Below are 16,278 nucleotides of genomic sequence, written 5' to 3' on the forward strand. Positions count from 1 at the left end.
AGGAAATGTATCTATTCTCATAAATTGAACTGAAATGCTTGGAATAGACTCCCGAAATGGAAATTCTAGTTAAATTGGCCTTGATTGCAATCGCGCTGGTTCAAGTTGAAAGTGAATTGAACGCGACCAGTAATGTTGATAAGAAAAGTGTAGTTTTGTCTCGGAGGAAAAGGTTTTTAGTGTTCCCTGAGGGAAGTTCTGTTCAGTTGGGTAAGTTATTGTTAATCATTTACTTCACAAATTACTGCTATGCAGCTTTTAGACAGGAACGTTTTTGTCACCAATATGGATTCATTTTAGCAAACGAATTTACTGCTAGACTTAAATTAAGCTCAATTTATCGTTCTTTTATCCAGTCGGTAATTTTTTTTTTCTTATAATAGTTTTTCACCTTAAAGCTATATTTTTTTCTTATAATAGTTTTTCACTTTGGAAGCTTAAAATTGTGATTATTCAATAACAAACCTCTTCATTTTACATCAATTAATTTAATATCAGTGGAAACATCCCGGAACACCCTGTGTTTATTAAAACAAACGGTGAGTAAAAGACAAAAGAGGTTCGTGATGAAACAATACGGTAATCGACGATTTATGGAAGTGTGAATAATATTGAAGTGTTTGGGAGAGCATGTGAGACATAATGCAAGTGGATAGAGTATGGGTACCACTCCTTTCCTTTGCAAGTCAATAAAAAAAATACATAATCCTGTAGATCTTGGCTACACAAGAGTTGTAGCGATGGAGATGAGAGGTGATAAATATTGTAAAAACTATTAGTAACTTGGCAGTTTTAACCGCCTCTGTGGTCTAGTGGTAAGACCACCTGCTTCAGACGCAGATGTTCCGGGTTCGATGCCCAGTGGGGGCAGAATTTTCTGTTCGGTTTGGTTGGTGGTAGGGCTTGTTCTAAGTCCGCCTGGCTAGCTACCACCATCTTACCTAAGTCTGTCGCCATAACAACAATGTTAACAGCATTTTTGTGTTCCGGCAGTTAGAGGTAAGATAGCCAGTTCCTCCGTGGTTGAGGATTCCGGGTGAAGATCGCTTCCACCTTCTGCCTGATAATCACTTACCATCAGGTGAGATACAGGCCAAGAGTTTCCTCGTTGTGGATAAAAAAAACGTTTTTGATATTTTAGTGCCTTGACAACTTAAAAAGACTAAAGAGTAAATAATATTTCGCAATCGCCCCTAGTAAGTTAGAGAGTAGTCTTCCTGCTGTGGAGACTGATGAATGATGAGGAAATCAGTGATAAGTGAATTAAGTGACCTACATGACCTTATCTGAGGAGTGTCAAGCTAAACATTTTGGTGTCTTATGCAATAGTAAGGCCCAGAACACACGGTGAAACGCAACTGCAACGAAACTGGTTTCAAACTGGTCGCGTCATGTGTGGTCTCTCAACGGAATCTATGGCAGAAACTTAGATGGAACTCAAAAGTAACTAGAAGTTGCAGTTTCGTTGCAATACGTTTCACCGTGTGTTCTGGGCCTAACAGTAGTGTAAGAGCAATCTTGCTACCAAAATGTAGAGTCAAATGTATGACTGTTGTATGTTCAAGTGAATTGTAAGTGTGACCCTACTGTATTTGTTTCTACAGTTGCCATGACGTTTGATGCATTGACGTTACAATATCGATCCATTTCTTATACATAGATCATAATAGTGCTAATGAAACTTCATGCGTTGGTCACATTTTTGTTTGTTTTCGGATGGTTTGGGTTTTTTCAACCCCTTATGCTGTATCTAAGTGGTTCTTTTAGAGATGATGACGATGATGATGATAAAAAAAAATAAAAGAAAAGAATACAGAGCATTCGATAAATTATTGAATTATTTTCTCATTAGAAGTAATAATGTCGCCCTATAGACTCTACCAGAAAATATCAGTTTGACCTCTGTCATTGCCTTTGCATTCATTCCATGAAAACAAAGTCAACTGCTTAATTAACATAATAAAAAATATTTAAATTATGTTTTTATCAAAAATTCATACTTGTTTTTCACACCACAGTTAACAGGCGATTGTAAAATCAGCTTTAGCTAAACAATATTTTTTCAGTATTCTGCAACACTTTCCCCAACATATCGCCACAAGGGGACATCGTGTTATGGGGCTACACCGCTGCTTTGGCCTACGAGTTGCCCCAAGACCCGTATTCTCCCTTCAACCATAAGGCAGACCCATTACATAGAAGAGCTGACAGCAAGGCCATATACTATACTGATGAGGATGGAAAAGTCATTTATAAGAGGCCTTATCAAAGGTATGAATAAATAAATTATAATTTATTAAAAGTTGTTATATGAAACTCTATTCTTTATTTTTATTTTTCTCTTTAGAAGATGAGAAACTTAAAAATGTCAATTATTTTTTGACCTCAATAAGAAAATAAAGTTCAAAATAATGTAACTATAGTACCGTTGACTGGTTGAGGGTTAACATTTCTTTTTTCTACAAATGAGTTAATAGCTGGCATGCATTCTCAGAGAAACAAAAAATAAAACACCTAAAAAGAAGAAACAAAAATTTTCTCATTACAAACTTCATTTTCGATAATAAACCAGCCAGTTAAAGCATAAAAAATAAAAATCCACGAAATCGAGTTATCGAACCTCATTGCATCAACATTAACACTGGCTGTTTACAAACTTGCAGAAAGTTTATCGTAAATCCAGCGTTCGCAAAGCGGAGCGTTGACGGCGTGCTTCCATCGCCCCAATTCAAAAAAGGAACGCGAGAGAAATTCAAAATAGACAGGAAGCAGATGCACGCTTCGAAAAACAAACGGCAGTTTTTGAAAAGCGAATGCATGGAGGCCGGTAACGTCGAATTTCACAGAAGTAACCGTGGGACTCTTTATCAGAAAATTGAGGCGGCTCTCAGAGGGTACGTATCACAATTCACAATACTACAGCACATCAATGTAAACAATGTATCTTATGTAGTTGTAATTAGAGCGATTTTGCAACAAAAATGTAGGTATAGTCTGATGTGCTGTTACTAAACCTATACAAAAGTGACCATGTGAACTTCTTATTGAAATTAATAACCTAATTTTCAAAGTAAGCTATGCCTTAAATATTTAGTAAAAGAACAAGCACGCCACAACACTAAGGCTGGGTTGCACCATCTTACCTTAACTTTATCAAACGTCAAAAATCTGTCAAACTCCATACAAAAAACACTGGTTATCTAACGATGACCTATCCTAACTTTAACGGTAAGTTTATTCAAATTGGTGGTGCAACTCAGCCTAAAAATGTGATTTCGATTTAAAAAGTTAGGTTTAACTCAAACTGAAGCCAACTATGAAAAGTGTTTACTTTTAGTCCGAATTGGAATCGATTTCAGTTTTTCAGTTTTTAGACGAATACCAATAAACTGGAATGTAATGTAACTGAACACTTATAAAGTTACAAATCTAAACCTTTAATCGAATTTTAAACTAACAAAATCTTAATGTCTTTCTTTACGCTTTAGCTTTGCTGTTCCAAGCGAGAAGATTAGTTTTTAAATTGGTACTAAATGGATTGTTAATCCTTAGCGACTGATTCATGGTGTGTCGCCACCTTAACAGGGACTTGTTGCTTCAATTTATTGTTTGTCTTTTGTTTGTAAGTTGCAATTTAAAGGTAGAAGATAGAATAGTTCTTTACTCTGCTGCAGTAGAGCTGGGATTCGCGCCATGATTAACTTTTATCGAGGCATTTTATCGATTTTACGCGATAAGTCCATACATTTGTCATCTAAAATGCTCGATAAGATTTTATTAAGGCGCACTGCCTGGCTTATTTTTTAATTAACTTAAAAAGCAAAATGATTTTTATGATGGCTAAAGTCTCATGCTTCAGTTTTTATTTCTGTGATCTATGAAATTACTGAGGTCGCAAAAACTGTTTTGTTTTAAAACTAAGTAGTAATGTTGCTTTAAGCACTTTTTAGTACAAATTAGTTAAGTAACAAATCTATAATGTATTTATAACCTAAGATAGTTAATTTGTAAATTGTTATTAAACTACAACGTTTATTTTCCATTCAGTCTTGGCGCAAACGGCAAGGAGTGTCTGCTGAGGACCATATGCTTGGTAGGACAAGCACAGCACCATCCGCAAGGAGAGTTCTTACAAGAGATTATGAGAGCAGTGTTCACGTGAGTTCTCGTTCTCTCGTTCACGTTTCAGCCGAAAGACGTCCACAGCTGGACAAAGGCCTCCCCCAAGGATTTCCACAAGGTCCTGCGCCGCTCGCATCCAGGCACCTTCCGCGACCTTCACCAGATCGTCGGTCCACCTAGTGGGAGGTCTTCCCACGCTACGTCTTCCGGCTTCCGTTAACGTAAGTATTTGTCAAAAAATATTGCACAGGAAAAAGCCGCACAAAGTGTGAACTTTTTATACCCGTTCTGTTTCTCCGTCAAATTTGGGATGAGGAGGTTGATTTCTTCTGTATTCCTATCGTTACACAAGTGATAGTTCGAGGTAGCCTTTGTCTTGTAATGATCCAGAAGTTATTTGCCCCTTTTACTCTAATCATCAGTTAATGTTTGCAAGACCGCACAATGGATAGTAATATTATTATTACAATTTACGGTCCTGTAAACGGTAGACTGACATCCGCATTAAAACGTCTTAATCGAAAGAGCCCTTTTTATTAGAAAAAAGTTACAACAAGTGCAAAAGTCACAGTTCGCAAAAATTTGCCTGAGCAGTCACAATTTACATCTCAAGGTAGCAAATAGCTTTGGAACTATAATGAATGCAGCGGAGTATCCAATGCACATATACTTGCCTGTATATTTATGTAAAAACTCTCAAGGAACCGAATAGCTTGGAACTAAAAACGTCAGCCTAAAAGGGTATCGGTTGCGAGCTTTGAGAAGTCCCTCGGGATGTGCCAGGCAGTAACATGATTTGACTTCTTTGCTCTGACAGAAAAATGTCGGCAAATGTACTCTCTTTGGTACTCTGGTAATAGGAGGAAGTACAAGATGAACTTTGAGCTTTTTAACCTCTTATAAGGCAGTACTCAAAAAGGTCCCATCACATTTTGACAATCGCAAAGGTTAATTAGAAGATAGCTAATTATTTGTTTTTAAATAGACGATTCCACATTGAAAGCAGATATTGTCACTTAACAAGGACTATCCAATGTTTCTGTCACAGAAATGACCGTGTTAACAGGATCTTAGGCTAACTAAAAAGCTGAAAGAAAACCAGTGAAGACCGTAGTCCCGGGAGAAAGTTAAACTGTCAGTCCAGTTGTATATCCATTCACAAGTACCTATATGTATCAAGCTTTTTCAGCTTAGGAATTAATGATGAGAACAAAATAGAAGGAGTTTTGTCCAATAACCTCTTCTAGATTTTTCTTACCATTACAATTATATTCCACAGAATACCAAGCAGCAAATCTGCGTCTGGTGATGACTACAAGGAGTATGATGAAGCCTTCAGCCAAACAAAGCCGTGTGCAGAAGTTTATCCTGACTGCGAGGAAACTGTTGAAGAGAATATTCCATCACTAAGCTTTTAAGTGTGGCATAGCTCGTAATATTTGTTCTTCTTCTTCTTCTTTTCAGCCAAATGACGTCCACTGCTGGACAAAGGCCTCCCCCAAGGTTTTCCACAATGAACGGTTTTCCACAATGTTATTTGTTAAACAGTAGTTACAGGCAACGGCACATCAACCTACACACTGTGGCATTCTTATGTAGTTATAATAATGGCGATTTTGCATTAATAATAATAAGTTGTCTCTACATAAAAAAACTCAGTCACACCATTTTCTTTTGTATTGTTATGATGTAACAATTTTGAGTAAGTTTTTTTGAGCTTCAAGCGTAGTACCTTCTTAATAGTACATCTTATGGCTTCTTATGTAATACATACGATTTTGTCATAACATTGTACAATTTGGTTTGCTGAAAACTGTACATAATTGAAATACCAAGATGATGTTGTATAATAGATAATCAGTTTATTTTTCTAATTAGAAACTGGATTAAAACTTTTTCAGGCTGCGTAGTAGCACAATGAAAAGTAATTAAACTTTTACCATTATTTTTTACCTAATGGGTGTAAATAGGTATAACTTAAGAATGTGAAGTCATTCAAAACAAAAACGGGTATTAAATGATCAGTTGTTATAGTAACTAAGAGTAGCAAAATATGTAAGAAGATTAATTAAGATTAATTGCTGGAATTTCAAAAATAATATCGTAAGTTTTGTCTATTAATAAGTAATACATTTTGTCTACTAATTAAGTAATATTAAATCCTATTTCTAAGCAACCAATGTTATGTATTAAAAACCTCTAAATAGTTAATTGTTTTATGTTATATTACCCCAAATCAACAAATTGAGTGCTTGATGTAAAACAACAAATAATTGAAATAAATAAAGTGTTCAAATAATATGCAACTTAAACAATTTTCTTCATGAATTAAGTCAAATAAAAGCATTTAAATACTGCCTCTTTTATTTCTTCCACGCTCAACAGACTACCTAACATGTCTCATACGGCGCGCCAGTCTGTGACGCCGAAATTCTCTCATTTCCTTTTTAGTGCTGAGCGCATACAATTTAATATTTCAAACACGAAAATAGCTGTAAACCTGTTGACACCGAACTATGTTAATTGACGTTTCATTTTCAAACCAGCCTCCAATAAGTGCGGTCTCTACTCTAAATCGAATTCCCACACAAGTTTCAACCATCAGTGAAATGTGTCTACAGTTGATAAAATGAAAATTAACCGATTTACTTTGGTCGTCACGATAATTCTCCAAACGTTTGTAAGCGATACGATTTCTAAAGGAAATAGCACATCGGATTGTTTGGACCAAAGCAGTTCAAAAGTCTTGTCGAGAAGAAAAAGGTTCTTGATATTTCCAGATGGAAGCTCACTTCAATTAGGTTGGTAAATAATTCCATTTCACTTTGATACTGCGTTAGACAAAGGCCTCTTTTAGAATAATCGCAATTTTAGTCCCAGTTTACGGAATGCCAGAGGCGAAGCTCGACTTTCAGTTGGGTAAGAAATTATTATTTAGTTAACTGACCCTCAAATTGTGGCGAAAGTTGTAGTGTTTGTTGACTGCTGTAATTGTTGTGGGTTATTTTGAAACAATAGAGGAAAGGTTATTAATATCCATGCATTTAGGTGCACAGACTAAGCATATACTCTTATATCCCACCACAACAAAGTTTTAGTTCAAATTGTGACACGTGGTGAGCCCACACGTCGCAGTATTAATCAGTGTAAGATAATCTTCAATGCTCACAAAACAATACATGTTTAGCTAAAATACAATAACTGACTATTAAACTTTGTATTGATTGTTTTGTTTGGTGTACAATAAAGAGTACTTTAAGTTCAAAGCAAGTTGTAGAAATAGGTTAGAAATTACCCTCTTGCCTAAACCTGTGTCACGGTTACACCAAATACCTTTCTTTGATGGTGGTTTGTGAGTTATTTGTAGTTATTTTGTAGGTAAGATAGACATTTAGTAAGAAATCTTGTAGCAGAGAGCTGACACTGTGTAGTCGACACGATAAGAAGAAGAAGTAAGAGGTCTACCTTACCAGCATTTCATTGTGAATAATAAAATATGAAGTGACGATCACCAACCTCTTATCAACTACAGCTGATTAACTTATTATCCGTTATATTTTCCAGTATTTTGCGTCCAAACATCAGCTGTGATTCCCATCGGAGATATCTTCTTATTCGGGAACACGGCAGCCTTGGCATGGTCCCTGCCAAGTGATCCTCAGTTCTTCCACATGCTGAAAGGCGATAAAGAAGCCATGAGACGAGGAGACTTCAAGAACCACATATACTATGTGGATGAGAATGGGAAAATGATAGCAAAGGTGCCTTATAAAAGGTGAGCTTTATAGTCATCATCATCGAAATTAGATCGCTAATTTAGTCTATACTGCAGGGTGACGACTCTCTCTAATTCAACAAAGATAGAAGGAAAATATCTACTTATTCCAAACCAGTCGCATTGGGGAAGGATTGGTAAATTATTCCCTATTTGTCTCTTACATAACAAACGTCAAAAGTATGTCAAACTGCACACAAAAAATACCGGTTACGGTTATAGTTACGGTAGTGCAATTCAGCCTAAGGCTGAGCCTTAGACATTTTACAGAGCGCCATCTGGTTCCAAATTAAGCAAAACTTTTACTTTGAACACAACATATTACTTATAATATAGCCTGACCAGGAACATAAAAACCCTGTCATAGAGGCGCGTCAATTGCATTTGATAGTGCAACACTGAGTACAGTCGTACCTGTGTTAAATTAATAGGCTAACTTTATGTATCAGGATTCAGGATTACGGGCTAATTTGATATTTTCATAAATTAACGAAAAAATATTATTATATAGGTAACCTGGTTTAAATAAATTAAATGAAACCATCAATCGAGCTAGTAGGATTTATTATATTATTCATCAATAATCAAATTCAGAACTTGAATATTCAACTGCAATGTTTGCTCATGAACGCTTCAAACTCGGTACTTCTTTCCCAATTCCATAAAATTCAACACTTAGAAACTGAATTTTTTTTTAAAAATAGGTAGTTGAAACAAACCACAGCTAATTTTCATAGTGGACTGTACTATGCGATAAACATGTCAGTCAATTTGACAACCTTTGTCGGAAACATTATTCAATGAAAATATTGTCCGAACCCTTAGTATTTCTCTTCGACAAATACTTTAACACATTGTGAACCACTTTTCTTTCACGACTATAAAAAGATTTTAGCAATTTAATTCACAAAATCAATTGCGCACATTTAAAATAAAGTTTGTTTACACTTTGACAGCAATAGACTGACATGCAAGGTGACATGTCAATGAAGTTTTTAGTTACTGTTGCCATTAAAAGAAATTAGTACCATTAGTTTTCCGCAACATGGCGAGGGTTTTTATGTTCCTGGTCAGGCTATACCAATTAAAATTATTACCATGCACTCAAATGTTGTTTGTATTTTCTCACAGCTTCTGGCAACTCTAGTCCTAATAAAACTGATAATTTTAATCTTCATCTCATCAAATGTAAATATCTCAATTACAGGAGCCGAATCATCAACCCAGCGTTCGCCAAAAGAAGCATCGACGAAGGCTCCACCTTCAAGGACAAATTAAAGGCACGGATAGAGCGCCTGAAAATGCACGAGAGACAGAAAAGAAGGGATTACCTGAAAAAAGAACACATGGACTTTAACACAGTAGAGTTTCACAGGAGCAGTAGAGTGGAGCTTTTCGAGAAAATCGAGAGGTTATTTACAGCGTACGTACAAAACTCTACTGACAATAAAGCAAACAGAATAGTAATTGAGAATAAAATGCCCGTTTTCACCATCAATCCCTATTTTTTAAGTGATCACTATGGTACTACTTAGCAGGAATTTTGTTTTTATAGAGGTCGCTTAAAAATTAGGGATTGATGGTGAAAACGGGCTTTTAACTCTAACATTCTGTGTAGAATAGTGTTATGATTCAATTGACATTGTTTGCAAGGTTCTTCTCTAATTTTGTAATAGCAATAAGTAACTAATTACGTCATACAAATGCAATATGCAATTTTGGTTTTTCAGTTCTTAATTAATGAATATTGTTTTTAAAAATTTTTCTTTGCTTTCATTGGTTTTTAATAGTGCAAAATAACCGATATATTTGAGTCGACATACACAACAGTTACTTTATATAAAAGTTTCTGTTTCTTACGTCAGTTAACAATAGTAATGATCATTTTGGTGCTGGTATGTTGCTCTAGTCTAGACCTTTTCCTATAACATGGTATCAACAAAGGAAAATTAAAACATTTTAATAATATTCTAACACAGTCAGTGCGTATTTTTGTCAAAATAGCCAAGTGTGTCCATTTTGTAACAAATCACACAAGACCCTCCCAAATTCAATTTAAAATTCACTTTAAAATCGAACCGCTAAGGTTTGCAAAACCTCTCCACAACAGACTTCAAAGGGGACTTCATACAAATTGAATTTTATAATCTTCGCAGACTGGGACAAGACGGGAGGCAGTGCGTGCTTCACAAACTATGCGAGGCGGCGCGCCCCGCCCCACAGCAAGGCACATTCTTGCAAGAATTCCTACGGACTGTCTTTACGTGAGTGTTATAGTTGTTATGTTGAATCAGACTTTTTATAAAATGACTGGACGTTGGGCGATGGTCACAGAACTCGTCAGATAATGTATCTGAATCAATTTACGACATGACGAAATCTTTGATGATGATCTTTAGAACACGTCATTGAACTCGAAAACATCAAAAACTTTAGGAAGACTAGTATGGCTAACGGAAAATCGCATGAAATACTATCATAGATACTATCTCGCAACATAGTATAGTTCGATGTGCTGGATGCCACGACTTTAATAGTCATATCAGGTAGCCAGTGATTGGCGTCATACTATGTACTTGTAAAAACCCAACACGCCTATAACTAAACTATGTACTCTCTCAGAATGTCCTTGGATAGTAAATAGGAGGTGTGATTTATCATTTACTACTAGGTTTAGTTAATTCGAGCAAAATTACTAACTTTATTCAACAGTGCCTCTCCCTTTCTGCTTCGTGTAGCAATAACTTCATTACGCAAGTTCAAATAATGAGGCGTTTTAAAAGCAGTAAATTACTGATAATTACAATGAATGTACTAAGTCTATTTCATTTCCCATTTCCATTTTGGCAAGTAGCAAACGAGAAAAGCGAACAGCACCGAAGTTACACCCGGGCACTTTATTTTTCAAACTAACCACTACAGTCATATTCCAGGAAAATACGTTTACATTGGCTCAAGTCGCCAACTAACTTATATCTCAAGACCTCGCTTTGGAACAGGGAAAATTCCACCAGGAATACCCTGCGGCGGTTGGCACGTTAGCGTCGAATGTCGCTGGCACGTCGGCAAATCGGACATTCGGAAATGTGGCTAATCCGTTTTGTTACTCAGGTGCTTATTAATAAGGATTCGGTTGTGTGATTGGGAAAATATCTTGTTATTTGGGGTTGTGAGCTGGGAGCGTAGTGTGAGCTTACTTCAAACGCATTCGATATCAAATGCGTAAAAAAGTGACATTAAATGTATGACGGATTGTACAGCGCCCCTAGCGGAAACTTTCAAGAACTAAAATCTTAAATATATATATTCAAAGGTGACTGACTGACTGATTGACTGACTCACTGACTGACTGACATAGTGATCTATCAACGCACAGCCCAAATCACTGGATGGATTGGGCTGAAATTTGGCATGCAGGTAGATGTTATGACGTAGGCATTTGCTAAGAAAGGATTTTACGAAACTCCACCCCTAAGGGGGTTAAACGGGATCCACACGTACGAAGTCGCGGGCGGCCGCTAGTCTTTATATTTTTTTAACGCAGTTGATATTGAATGCGTTTGACGTAAACTCACACTACGCCCCCGTCTTAATCTTATAGAATGGGTTATTGAAAGGGTATTATAAGCTTAACAATATTGTAAGCTTGGAATAGAGAGATGTCAATATCAACGAGAATTTGATAAAGACAGAAGTGCTTACAAGATAATATTATTCAAAAACTAGCGGCCGCCCGCGACTTCCTACGCGTGGATCCCGTTTTACCCCCTTCATCTATCTTACGCGGTTTAGATTTTTTCAAACAAATGTTTTTTCTCGCTAACTCCCGTTCCCGTGAGAATTTTGCAATATCCTATTGTAACTAAGCTTTAAGTTTACTAAGGTACCTGCATGCCAAATTTCAAGCGTCTAACTTAAGCGGTTTAGATTTTTCATACAAAAGGATTTTCCCGCTAATTCCTGTTCCCGTGGGAATTCCTAAGAATACTTTAACCTAACTAGGAGTATGAAGAATAATTGTACCAAGTTTCGTTAAAATACGTCGAGTAGTTTTTGTTTCTATAAGGAACATACAGACAGACAGACAAAAATTTTACTGATTGCATTTTTGGTATCAGTATCGATCACTAATCACCCCCTGATAGTTATTTTGAAAATATATTTCATGTACAGAATTGACCTCTCTACAGATTTATTATAAGTATAGATTTTCACAGATCCCAACACACTCTAAAGTGTGTGTAGGGACTTCATTAGGTATGAAATTTCATGCTCATGCATTTGGCAGGACATAAAGAGCGTTTATAAGAATAGTTTAAATTTCACGACCGTAGTTTTGATGGCAAGATGCGCGATAATGGCTTTCTGAGAGACCTAATGCATGCATGCTGGGTAATGGACATGTTATAAAAATAAGAAACAACCGAATTGACAACCTCCTCCTTTTGTTGAAGTCGGTTAAAATAAACCAAAATTATCACCACGCTTAGGCCGAGTTGCACCGTCTTACTTTAACTTTGTCAAACGTAAAAAATCTGTCAAACTCCATACAAAAAGCACCGGTTATCGTTAATGTTATGGTTAAAATAAGGTAGTGCAACTTAGCCTTACCCTTGGATGTCGTCAAAGGCGACTCTGCAACCGGTTGGCCAGAGTGGGTAGTGTAGGCTCCCTAATGGGTCCAATGACAGTTTAACTTTCCCCCGGGACAAACTTGACCTTCATTGGTTGGGTTTTTATGGCGGTCAAGCTGTAGATCCTGCCTACACAGGAGTTGCAGTGGTGGGAACGAGAGGTGGGAATAGTCCCGTAATGGTGCCCACCAAGCTGGCCAGATGGGGAGTATAGGCTCTAATGGTTCTTCAGTGGAGACTAAATGACCTGATGATGAAACTAAATTATTATAGATCTAGCGCTTAGATCTTTAAATATAGACCCAAAATACTGAACTGTCTTATCTGTGACATTGACAGCGGGGCGCCACCGTTAATACCGAATCGCTGGTTCCGATTTTTGTCATGTTAAAAACTATATAGTTGAACGATAGTGGCGCCCCTCTGTCAATGAGTTTGGTGGGACAGTTCAGTTTGGGTCATGGTTGGTCATGGTCATATGCTTCAGATGTATAGGCTCTGTCACATCATAACATGTCAATGTCACCCCTCCCGTGCCGACCCCACACCTCAGGTACTGACTAAGTCAAGCAATAGACCTTTTAACACCACATGTATACTATTTCAGGTTACCAAAGGGCTCTATCTTCGACAATGATGATCACAAGGAATACGATTCTGCCCATACGCTGACTGATGACTGCGCCATCAAGTACCCTGGATGCGAAAACTTCCAACCACCCACGGATTCGTGAATAAAATAAAAATGTTATACTGGTGTTTTGTATCATTTGAACCTATTAAAGCACTTCAGCAGGTCCGCCACTAGGTGGACCGACGATCTGGTGAAGGTCGCGGAAAAAGCCTGGATACGGGCAGCGCAGGACCGTTCGTTATGGAAATCCTTGGGGAGGCCTTTGACCAGCCGTGGACGTCATTTAGCTGAAACGAATGATAGAATTTCGACAGACGTAAACCGTTCAAAGCTGGTAGAGGGTTTCCGACTAAGACGAAAAATTACATTATCTTGAAAACGATGTTCTAGATAGTTTTTCCTGTGAGTTCTAGCTGGTAGCAAAATGATAGACTGTTAGAATAATCATCTTATAAGATGTATGTGTCTCTGTTAGAATAAGTCACTACTCTAGTGTCAATCTTCAGAACCTGCTATAAGCACCTGACAAAGGGGGCATTTCACGCGAAGCGGACAGCGAAAATCAAGTCAGGTTTTGGATTTTGTTCATATTTGGATTAAATGTACTGCTATATGACCTGAATGGATGTGCATCATTAAATTTTTTTATGAAGCTTAGTTTATTTTTTATGAGCGTTCAAAAAATTGGTAAAATTTTAGGAACAGATTTTTCTGAAGCTATTACTGCTATTATTACATTTGATTAAAAACAAACTGACTATTGGACTTTTGAGAATAAATAACTGTGTTTCTTACTATTTACTACAAATTTGAAATGTCTTTTTTGTTCACATAGAAAACCGGAAGTAAAGTTTTAAAATCGAATTTTACAAAACTTCGGTATTTTTTTTTTTTTTTATTTTAATTTTAAAATATACCTAGTAGTCTATAAATAACGTGTGTAAAGTTGTAGAATGGAGTCTGTATTGGTTTTTGATTTAGACGCAGTACAGTGCGAGCGCGCCGCAATGAGCGTCATACTGGCTATCGACATTTGGCTACTGTATAAAAATTATTTGTTCGAAAACAACTGAAACGTTAATATTGTTGCATGCATACTCTTAAACAATTATAATTTTGACTCGGCGAACTTCGTACCGTCTAACAGACAATGATTGTTGGCATTGAGATGGTGCGTATTACGTCGCGGACTACCCACATCACATCTTATTGAATAATACATTAAAAACATAATTCTTCTTTTTTAGGTAGTTGGCTCGCTACCTCCATATCAAATTTCATCAAAATCTGCCGAACCGTTCTTGACTTATAAACGTGTAACTAACACGACTTTGTTTTATGTATAAAACAAAGAACGGCTGAACAGATTTTAATTAAATTTGGCATGAAGTTAACTGGCACCCCGGACTAACATATCCCGACTACCCAAAAAGAAGGGTAATGTTTTAATAGTATTATCCAATAAGTTGTGGGTGGTCTGCGACGTAATACCATCTCAATGCCAACAATCATTGTCTGTTAGACGGTACGAAGTTCGCCGAGTCAAAATTATAATTGTTTAAGAGTATGCATGCAACAATATTAACGTTTCAGTTGTTTTCGAACAAATAATTTTTATACAGTAGCCAAATGTCGATAGCCAGTATGACGCTCATTGCGGCGCGCTCGCACTGTACTGCGTCTAAATCAAAAACCAATACAGACTTCATTCTACAACTTTACACACGTTATTTATAGACTACTAGGTATGTTTTAAAATAAAAATTAAAAAAATTAAAAATACCGAAGTTTTGTAAAATTCGATTTTAAAACTTTACTTCCGGTTTTCTATGTGAACAAAAAAGACATTTCAAATTTGTAGTAAATAGTAAGAAACACAGTTATTTATTCTCAAAAGTCCAATAGTCAGTTTGTTTTTAATCAGATGTAATAATAGCAGCAATAGCTTCAGAAAAATCTGTTCCTAAAATTTTACCAATTTTTTGAACGCTCATAAAAAATAAACTAAGCTTCATAAAAAAATTATAATGATGCACATCCATTCAGGTCATATAGCAGTACATTTAATCCAAATATGAACAAAATCCAAAACCTGACTTGATTTTCGCTGTCCGCTTCGCGTGAAATGCCCCAAAGCTCAATCGGATATAGTGCTTAAAGTAAGTTAATAGGAATTCAATCAAAAGAATAATAAAACGATTGATTCGAAATAAAAAATGTAGGTATATTAAACTTAAGTTGACTCTACTTTTATTTGTTTTTGATTTACAGTTATACCTACTTTACAGTATTTCGGTAATTTTATCTTGCCTTGATATCCATATTACTTTATCGGCTCATTAATAAATGTAGGTATAATAATACACATACCTCTATTACAGAAATTAAAAACTCATCTCAGGGTTTGTTTATAAATTCTGCCATAATGTTTATTGAGTTGGGATTGAGAAATAAACAGTGTTATAAAATATTATGAGAGGGGAAGTGTCAAGAAAATAAACAAATTACAACGACAGACTTTTGTTTTTCTAACTAGAGTGGTAGATAACGATTAATTAGCTTGATTATAGAAAAAATAAAAGGGTTTGTTTTCAAATGATAAAGATAAAAAAAACTCTTTCCCTGCAATTTTTTTTCGTGCTCAAGTGCTTTATTACTTTTATTATTAAATTAATTATAAAATATTTTGCAGTATAACAGTTCAGCAGTAACGATAATAAGTTTGAACTACGAGTAATTCTATCTGCGTCTAAATATAAATAAGAAATAATTTAATTACAACAACATGAACTGACTGAATATCTACTAAATAGGGAATATGCAAGATTTTTTATTATTACAAGCTTTATATTGACTTCACTTGTTAGTATGTGTGGGACAAATCTTGCAACTGAATTTAAGACCACTTCTCCTCAACCGATTGAGCTGAAATTTGGTATACTTATGTAAGTACGATGACGATGCAATGTTATGGTACCATTGAGCTGGTCTGATGATGGAGTCAGGAGGTGGCCATAGGAACTCCTAAACGATACGGCGGAATCGCATCGAGTTTGGGTTCGTTGGATTTGTCTTTTCGAGCAGTTTAGTGCTAGATGATGTCCAGGGCCCTG

The 16,278-nt window shown here is 36.2% G+C and overlaps 2 protein-coding genes across 4 annotated transcripts; both read left to right on the forward strand.

Annotated features, from left to right (window-relative positions):
- LOC135079169 (uncharacterized) lies at positions 1-5,550 on the forward strand. Its single transcript, XM_063973756.1, has 5 exons — positions 1-210; positions 2,067-2,271; positions 2,664-2,894; positions 4,048-4,158; positions 5,402-5,550. The coding sequence occupies exons 1-5, from the start codon at positions 57-59 to the stop codon at positions 5,538-5,540; spliced, it is 840 nt and encodes a 279-aa protein (XP_063829826.1). The 5' UTR covers positions 1-56; the 3' UTR covers positions 5,541-5,550.
- Positions 5,551-6,622: 1,072 nt separating this feature from the next.
- On the forward strand, positions 6,623-13,278 carry LOC135079170 (uncharacterized). Of its 3 annotated transcripts, none has more exons than XM_063973757.1 (5): positions 6,623-6,923; positions 7,687-7,897; positions 9,105-9,320; positions 10,054-10,161; positions 13,139-13,278. In XM_063973757.1, exons 1-5 carry the CDS (start codon positions 6,752-6,754, stop codon positions 13,263-13,265), a joined length of 834 nt encoding a protein of 277 aa, XP_063829827.1. In that variant the 5' UTR covers positions 6,623-6,751; the 3' UTR covers positions 13,266-13,278. The 3 variants fall into 3 exon arrangements, with proteins under 3 accessions (XP_063829827.1, XP_063829828.1, XP_063829829.1); XM_063973759.1 differs by lacking the exon at positions 6,623-6,923 and adding an exon at positions 6,954-7,041; XM_063973758.1 differs by lacking the exon at positions 10,054-10,161.
- Positions 13,279-16,278: the final 3,000 nt, after the last annotated feature.

The sequence above is a fragment of the Ostrinia nubilalis genome, chromosome 16 (assembly GCF_963855985.1).
Source record: "Ostrinia nubilalis chromosome 16, ilOstNubi1.1, whole genome shotgun sequence".
Classification (NCBI taxonomy): Eukaryota; Metazoa; Arthropoda; class Insecta; order Lepidoptera; family Crambidae; genus Ostrinia; species Ostrinia nubilalis.